The sequence below is a fragment of the Neolamprologus multifasciatus genome, chromosome 1 (assembly GCF_963576455.1).
Source record: "Neolamprologus multifasciatus chromosome 1, fNeoMul1.2, whole genome shotgun sequence".
Taxonomy (NCBI): domain Eukaryota; kingdom Metazoa; phylum Chordata; class Actinopteri; order Cichliformes; family Cichlidae; genus Neolamprologus; species Neolamprologus multifasciatus.
The window spans coordinates 6,370,689-6,380,047 of NC_140439.1; the positions used below are offsets into that span (position 1 = coordinate 6,370,689).

Consider the following 9,359-nt stretch of genomic DNA (forward strand, 5'->3'; position numbering starts at 1 on the left):
AAGGGGTGGGATTAAATAAGCTCATGCTTCTTCCTGCTCCTTTTTGAACATGAAAGTTATTTGTAGTTGTTTTTGCTCGTTTTCCTTTTGTTTTGCTTTGTTTATTTGTCTCTTTTAATTCTATGTTGTTGTACTTTTTTAACATGTTCAAAATAAAGATTCAATCAATCAAACTTGCCCTCTCTCCTTAAGCTGCATCTACTGATCCTGTGTGCCTTTTTGAGACAAGTACTTCCACGACAGCATCCACTCTTACTAAAAACTGCAGGTACACCATGGCCTTCTGCAACTCAAACAACATAAGTGCTTTTATGCCCCCAGTGTAAATGACATTATTGATATTTTCTTATTGTAAATCGGTTCATAATTGCTTATTAATCTGTTGCAGCTTGGACACAGCTAATGCTTATACTTTGAAAGGTAAAGAACAACAACGTGTTGTAAATCAGTTGACGTGCAGAGTTTCAATGAGAAAGAGAAGGTGTGCTCAGCGGTTAAAAAGGACCGCTATGAAGTGCAAACAGTTCATTAGCACCTCGTTGATGGGGGAACAAGGTTGGCATCAAAGTTTTGTTGTGTAAATGTGTCCTTTGTTATTTCACAAAGCATAAAGCTGCTGACCACTACTAAGTGTAACGGATGTGTTTTCACCCACTAGAGGGCACATTGGTAAATGTGTCATGCTTAGTCAGCAAAGCATTGGTTACAGAGCCTATAACAGTGAACCTTCACTGTCTATGTTACGCTTTGGGAGTGAGAATGTGTTGCTATCAGTGAAGGTCAAAGACAGATGTAATATGTTGTATTTAATTTCATGGTATAGAAAAGGTCGGTACTGGCTTAATGTTCGAAGGGTTTGATAAATATACAAATTTACATTAATTTAACGTAAAAATAATTCATTTATGATTAATAAATAAGGCAAAAGGTTAAAGGTAACATGCTGTTTTCTATTTACTAATGGTTTTTTTATTCTGTATATGTTGTAGCTGTCACGGTGTGTTCACATACACGGCTGTTTCATACAAGGATCCATGTGAACCATCGGGTTTAGAGACCATCTTTTCAACCGGGGATGCTACAGATGTTGATTAGGAGCTGGGTGAGACGATGGCAGTAACTGTTGGTCATTTTCTATTGTGAAAGACAAAAGGATTCAAACTTTATTACAGGACTTAAACCACATGTAAGTTCTCCCCAGTAGTAGTAAATGAAAAGAAAAACTTTTATGAAAACACTTAAGGTTACTCACCAACACACAAAACATTCATCTTTGCTAAATTAGGCTAAATTAGAAGCACAATTATACTAAAAACAGCCATTTGGGAGCTTTCAGATTTAAGATTTGTGTTGAACTGAATCTTTGAAAAGAGCGGAAACAGGCTGCTGAGAAACTTTATTGATTTCTATGCGTTTGTCGAAGCAAAAAATCTAATCAAATCAAATCCTACCGTCTGGGAACACTTCCCCTCCTACCCTGGGGGTGGCACTGCCGCCGGGTTCAGAGTTCAGTCAGATAACAACTTCCGGCGAGTTAGCCGGAAGTTGGAGCAATGGCCGACGTGAGAATGGACGACGACCTGTTTGATAGCATTGTGTTTGCAGAAGAAAGGTGGGTTTGTGAATAGATGTCGCTTCCTGTACCCGTCCGAAGCTCAGTCTCGTTGTTTCGCAGGTTCCGAGATGAAGGCTACCGGGAAGGTTTAAAGAGGGGGACCCGCCGAGGGCTTCAGGACGGCCGCAGACACGGAGCGATTCACGGGGCCCGGCTGTCCTGCGAGGTGAGGACACAACCCGTAACTGCGTGATTCAACGTGAAGCTCCGGGTGCTCAGAGAGCTTTACTGTCTGTTGTCTCTGACAGATGTCCTTCTATTACGGCTTTGCAACCACGTGGAAATGTGTCCTCCGAAACAACGTCGATGGCAAATCAAGGTAGGACCGTAAACACGATCCTCCTGTCGTTCCCCACAGCTTCACCACAGCTTCACCACAGCTCAGCTAGTACAGGCTCCGTGTATCAGGCTCTCCGCATCTGTGCAAACTCTGTGATCGCCATGTTGATCCCGGATAACACAGAGACCTGAAACCTGTTCAGGCTCCGTGTATCAGGTTCTCAGCTGTAGTTACAGGAGACAGGCTCCCGGCATTGTTTCTCTGTGATGCTGCTGTGAGTGTTCATGCTGTTTTGTTCCAGAGGCAGTGTGGCAAATGTCAACGCTGGACTCAAATATCCCTAGAAAATACAAAATGCAGTTGTTACAGGAAAAATCCAAACCTACATGGCCCTATGTGGAAACATGATTCCTCCTAAACTTAAAAGCAGGTTTTGCCAGTTTGCAATGAATCATTTGCAGCATAACTGGCAGTGAGTATGGCACGCTGCTGTAGAATGAACAGCCTGTTTAAAGTCGTGGCAAAGCATCTTAATCTAAGTCCACATTTTGACTGGGCCACTCCAAAACCGTTGTTTTTTTTCCTGGAACCATCCAGTGGTGGACGTGCTGCTGTGTTTGGCATTATTTGGCTTTGTCCTTCAGGATTTTCTGGTAGAGAACAGAGTTTAGGCCTCGATTTTTATCCAGGTCCTAAAGCAGCCCCAGCCTGCCACACTACCAACACCATGTTTGACTTAGGGCTGGGTATCGTCACTGATTTCTAGAATCGATTCAATTCTGATTCACGAGGTCCCGATTCGATTTGAATCTGGGAAATTTTGACAGTCAGAAATATTATAATTCAGATCAGTACATTTACATATTTTTGTATCTATAAAAAGGAAGCTGACACACGCAAGACTTTATCAAAGGTGTGAGCATCACAGCAGAGGCCTTTGTGTCAAAGTAGCTGAAGATGAAACACAGAAAAACATGAAGGTGATTCTCCTGGCCTGGGATTTTATAAAAATATTCTGCAGTAGATCAAAAACAAAAGAAAACCATTAATCAACACATGAACATTACCTCTGAAGTAACAGCGGTTTTATTAGAGACACGGCTGTTTTGCATTTTGCATAATTTTAAAGTTTAAATTTGTTCAGTATTGAACAGCAGAAATTAGGTTTTCTTTTTGGAAGTAAGGAAAAAAACATCGTCCGAGAGCCTGTAAACAACAGTAGACTTGTGCGTAACAAGCAAGCGAATAATGAAGAAAACAGATTTTTAGATGGGAAACTGTTCTTGAAGAGAGAGAGAGAGAGAGAGAGAGCTGTGCATGACGTGTGATTTTATCCTGGTCGAAGCAAAACAGTAAAAGTCAGAGTGAATTCATGACGATGTTTTTGTGAAGTGTAGTTTGGATCTTCTTTTGCTGCTGTTTGTTTGGAGAGAGATCAAACTAACAGCTTCAGAATCAGCACAAAAATGGCGTGAACACAAAGCGCTGACCCGCCAAAACATCAGAATCAGCAAGCTGTCGGCTTTCAGCCCCGACCGTGTCCGTGCCGTCGGTGAGAAAACCGACATCTCACTGATCCTGATGCGTCGGCGCTTTGTGTTTACGTCTCTGTGCAGAATCCTGTTCCTGCTCTCAGTTACTGTTTTAGCTGTTTGGTGGTTGTTGAAATTTTGTGATCTTTCACCTGAGATTCTGGCGTTTCGGGAAAAATACATTTATATAAAAAAATCGATTCAGGATTTTAATGAATCGATTTCACGTTATCCAAGCTAGAATCAATTTTAATCGATAAATCGATTATAAAAACCCAGCCCATGTTTGACTCTTGCTATGGTGTTCTTTTTATGAAATGAAATCCTCATTTACAAACTGCATTTTGTATTTATTTTAAGTATTTACTGCTCCGCTCCTTAGGAAAGAAGTTATTTGTTTCACCTGTCATCACTCTTAGCTGGAGTGTATGGAAATGTTTCAGCTGTCAATCCAACTTGTGTGCCATCAGGAAGCGTTTGAAAGCACTGGACGCCCTCCTTGGATTGATCCAAAGCTGTTCTCTTGATAATCCACAGTCTCAGAAGCTACAGGATGACATGGAGAAGCTGCGAGCTAAGTTCAGACAGGTACGTGATTTCTTGTTTTAATCGCAGTGGAATGAAGGTTTTTGTGGAGCCAGTGACATGAAATGAAATCAGACTTTAGCTACTGTCACTCACTGGTTTTTCCATTCTTCTTCACTGCTTTTTTGTCGCTCCTGTGCAGGTCTGCTCTATGCTCAGTGTCCCAGCTGACTTCAAGGATTACATCAGCGTGGCTGAAGGCACTTCATTCTAAGTCTGTCTGGATGCTGAACCAGAGCCGACCCAGCGCCCAGACACAAGGTGGAAGCTGGTTTGATGTCAGCCTTGAGTGGCCCAGCAGATATGGTGTGCAGTGGATTCATATGCTGGGAGTGTGAGACGGTGACAACCAGACAAGAATTGTGTGATCTTTGATGATCTAGAGAAGTCTGAGGAAAATGTGCTACAGAGCCAGAAACAGGAATTTGAGTGAGTGAGTGATTTCCTACAAATTGATTTATTGCAGTTTTTAGTCGACTACAGAAGTAAACATCAGGACAGTAAGGCAGTGAACGTTGTGTCCTTAAACATGTGACATTAGATTTGATGAAATAAATAAGATTCTTTCAATGGTTGCTCTAAGCCCGACCTTCACAAAGTGTGCGGCCTGTTCTGCTTGTGACGTGTCGAAGTTGTGTAGCAGTATAATGCAGTTGTTTCTGTCCTGTAGCAGTCTCCCCTTTAAAATTGTACTCTGATCCTTTTACGCCAGACCTTCCCAAAGTGTGGGTCCCGACCCCTGGGGGGGGGCAGAGTCATTGCAGGGGGGGCGCGGTATGAAAAAGGGGGAAGGGGGAACCGCTTGGACACTGCTAGCACGGGGCGCCCACACAAACGCAAAGCAGGAGATGAAGCATCGCTGAATATGTTTCCAAACCAACTTCATTCTAAGACAAAGACTAGAAAATATGGTGAAGCAAATCTTCCCTTTGGCTTCACCTGCACACGTGCAGAGGTAGGTCTACCTGCAGGATTGGTTTTCCCTTCATCGGGAGCAGCGCTGGGCTGTTCAAATCAAACAGGATCCCACAGCTGTTTATGTTTTTAAACCCATTTTGCACAGAGAGACATTTTTTTTAAATGTATTGATGCAATGTTGAATATTATTACACAGGAAAAAAACAACTAAAATAATGACAGCGTGACGCCTCTGCCTTTGTAAACAGAGGGACAGTAACTGTGTGTAAAACCTGCAGACAGTCAGATTAACAGTATTTTGTCTCTATCATTCTGCAATTCATCTCATGTAAACAATAACGTGACACATGACGTGAATAAAGACACATACCTTTGATGTTGTGATGAACTCTGTATTCCTCGTCCATACGTAAACACAAAAAAGGAGTTTAAAAAATCTCAGTTTTTGGTGATTCAAACGCCGTTTACGTGGACGAAACAGCTGCGTGTTCAAAAATACTCGTGTAGGTGTGGACGCAGTGTAACAGAGTTAGCAGTTTATTTTATTACTGCCTGTAATTTATTGCAGATTACTTGTATTTGCTTAATTGTTCACTAAATGTTTGAGGTGTGAAATAAACAGCGATGGAGCAAAATGTGTGTGTGTGGTTGGAGGATGTGTTTGTGCGTGCGCGGTTGATGAAGGTGATAAAGTCCATTAAGGTTTTGTTGCAACATTCTGTTGAGGAAACCGGATGAATTCACAGATCAATTGTACATCAGTGTTAAGATCAGCTTGACCTTCAGTGTGTTTTTTAATAACTGTTCTTACAGTTTTTGGACCAAGGCTGAATGAAAGCGTCGCTGTCAGCAGACGCGCTGCAGCTGCTGACAGCGCGCCGCTGTCAGCAGCTGCAGCGCGCCGCTGTCAGCAGCGGCAGCGCGCCGCTGTCAGCAGCGGCAGCGCGCCGCTGTCAGCAGCGGCAGCGCGTCGCTGTCAGCAGCGGCACGCTACAGTGGTTTAGAAAGAGGAACATGGAGGATTTGTTACTGCAGTAAATACAGTGGAACCCCGACTTACGAAGACCCCATTTAACGAAAAATTCACGTTACGAAGGCGCTTAACGGCAATATTTCTGCCCGTGTTACAGCAAAATACCCGCGTAACGAAATCCGCTGGCTCTGATTGGCTGAGCCTAGAATGCCTTCCGAATCATGTGACAACCCCTTGGCTTTCGTACTTGTGCTTCACTGTTCCACTTGAACGACGTATTGTTGTTGCAGTTAGCAATTAGCCTATAGTTCACTCAAAAGGCGCGATGGCTGCTTCGCCTTACGAAAACCTTCGATTACGAAAGAGCCTCGGGAACGAATTAAATTCGTACGTCAGGGTTCCTCTGGACTGTGGTTTATGACTGGATGGACTTTTGAACTGAAATTAATCTTGAGGTGAGTTGATTTGCCTTTTTACCGTCACTAAAAGTGAAACACTAAATGCATGAAGCCTAACTTGCCTCATGGCTCTCAGAAGCTGACACGGATGTAACGCCGTCTGTGGATTTAAGAAATAAGTGCTTAAAGTTTTAAAAACATGTTTGGCGCCTCTTTTCTGTTCGTGTGGGACATTCTGTGTTGACAGGATGGCGCCGGGCTCAATAGTATAAATTAGCCTTTATACATTTAGTGTTTCATTGTCTTACAATAGTAATCTGATATGTTTTTGTTAAAGCAGCAAGCAACAGATTAGACATTTACAGAAATATGACAATTAGGTTAAAAACCTAAAGACAGGCGTGTGGGGGGGTTAAAACTGTGTGATGTGTGAGAATTAGTGCTGTGGAAGTGTAACTTCTATCAAAGTGGAAGGAGGCTCCTCCATCAAAATGCACAAAAACAGTAACTGAAATAAATGCATAGTCTCACTATATCTATATGTCTTTCTGTTTGTTTGTGGTAAGTCTTGTTTAAGTGGTGATAATTATTCTGAATTTCAGGAGCAGTACCACACCTCACACTCTCCCCCCGTCGGTCCTCTGTCTATCTTTTTATGAGTGATATGTTTTTATTGATTAGCATTCAAATATCTCAGTGAAGACAGAACAAAGATTTACCACAAAGCAAGAAAGCATGAGACAAGGCTAATCAAAAGGTATTGGCTGAAGCATTTGCTTATTACGCCAACCCTTTTAACAAAAGATCTTTTAGCATGCAGCTCCTGTACACAGGGCTCGAAGCAAATAATAAAATTCAATTCAATTCAATTCAATTTCATTTATATAGCGCCAAATCACAACAAATGTCGCCTCAAGGCGCTTCATAGATACAGAGAAAAGCCCAACAATCATATGACCCCCTATGAGCAAGCACTTTGGCGACAGTGGGAAGGAAAAACTCCCTTTTAACAGGAAGAAACCTCCGGCAGAACCAGGCTCAGGGAGGGGCGGCCATCTGCTGCGACCGGTTGGGGTGAGAGAAGGCAAACAAAGCCAAAACAAACAAACAAACAAACAAGAAAAAAACAAAAAAACAGAAAACTTTCCACCTTAGTAAGTAACTACATCAAAGCAAAAAGAATCAAGAGGTTTTTTTGTTTTTTGTTTTTGTTTTTTTTTTGCTCTTTTCATTCTTGATATATATATTTTTCTAATACTCTATTTTTAAACATATTTTTAAACAAGGAAAATGAACTACACCTTTTTAAATCACTGTCATAACTATTCCACAGGTTAACTCCTCTAACAGAAACACATCTCTGCTTTATATTTGTCCTTATCTTGTTTTTTTTAAAGAAATCTGTTCCCCCTACGTCATATTGACTCTCTCTGACTTTGAACAGCCTCTGAGTACTGGGGCAAAGCAAGTTATTTTGTGCTTTATACATTATCTGTGCCATTTTATATTCAACTAAATCATAAAATTTCAGGGTATTCAGATTAATAAACAAAATGTTAGTTGGTTCTATATAGTTTGATTGGTTTATAATTCTTATAGCTCTTTTTTGCAACTTGAAAATAGGAAGAGTGTTCGTTTTATATGCATTACCCCATATCTCCAGACAGTAAGTCATATATGGAAGCAACAGAGTACAATAGAGTGTGTATAATGATTTTTTGTTCAGGACATGCTTTGTTTTATAGAGAATAGCAATGGTTTTTGACATTTTTGTTTTCACATGGTTTATATGAGACTTCCAACTCAGCTTATCATCAATTATCACTCCGAGAAATTTATTTTCGTACACTCTTTCAATTTCAATTCCATTAACCCTGATTTTAGATACATTTTTCATTTGTCTAGTGCCAAAAATAATCAATTTTGTTTTCTTTATATTTAATGATAACTTATTTACATCAAACCAGTTTTTTAATATATTTAACTCCTTTTCCGCTGTAGTCAGAAGCTGTTCCAGGTTTTTACCTGAGCAATACAGAGTGGTATCATCAGCAAACAATACACATTTTAACAGTTTGGAAATGCTACATATGTCATTTATGTATAATATAAATAATTTAGGGCCCAGCACAGAGCCCTGAGGAACACCACAAGTTACCTTCAACTGCTTAGATTTTACATTATTGAATTCGACATATTGATATCTGTCATCCAGGTAACTTTTCATCCACTTGTATGCTAACCCTCTTATGCCATATCTCTCTAGTTTATTCATTAATATAGAATGATCAATCGTATCAAACGCCTTTTTTAAGTCTATAAAAACACCAACAGTATATTCCTTATTATCTATAGAATTAGATATCCCTTCTACAAGTTCCATCACTGCCATCCAAGTGGACCTTTTCACTCTAAAGCCAGCTATCTGAACGCTACCCCAACAGAGGTCGATTATCTTGTTAATAATTTCACCTCCTCACTACGTACGACTCTGGATACTGTAGCTCCTGTGAAAACTAAGGTCTCTAATCAGAAGTACCTGACCCCGTGGTATAATTCTCAAACACGTACCCTAAAGCAGATGACTCGTAATCTGGAGAGGAAATGGCGTGTCACAAATTTAGAGGATCATCATTTAGCCTGGAGAAATAGTTTGTTGCTTTATAAGAAAGCCCTCCGCAAAGCCAGAACAGCTTACTACTCATCACTGATTGAAGAAAATAAGAACAACCCCAGGTTTCTCTTCAGCACTGTAGCCAGGCTGACAAAAAGTCAGAGCTCTTTTGAGCCAACCATCCCTTTAACGTTAACTAGTGATGACTTCATGAACTTCTTCACAAATAAAATTTTTATCATTAGAGAAAAAATTACCAATAATCATCCCACAGATGTAATATTATCTACAGCTACTCTTAGTTTTATTGATGTTAAGTTAGACTCTTTTTCTCCAATTGATCTTTCTGAGTTAACTTCAATAGTTACTTCCTCCAAACCATCAACGTGTCTTTTAGACCCCATTCCTACAAAACTGCTCAAAGAAGTCCTGCCATTGATTAAT

General features: G+C 40.6%; 1 protein-coding gene across 1 annotated transcript; it reads left to right on the forward strand.

The window, feature by feature from the left end:
• The first annotated feature begins 1,481 nt into the window (after window positions 1-1,481).
• On the forward strand, window positions 1,482-5,146 carry lto1 (LTO1 maturation factor of ABCE1). The gene is made up of 5 exons (XM_085167136.1): window positions 1,482-1,612; window positions 1,676-1,781; window positions 1,864-1,934; window positions 3,898-4,015; window positions 4,155-5,146. The coding sequence occupies exons 1-5, from the start codon at window positions 1,554-1,556 to the stop codon at window positions 4,224-4,226; spliced, it is 426 nt and encodes a 141-aa protein (XP_085023262.1). The 5' UTR covers window positions 1,482-1,553; the 3' UTR covers window positions 4,227-5,146.
• The last annotated feature ends 4,213 nt before the right edge of the window (window positions 5,147-9,359 follow it).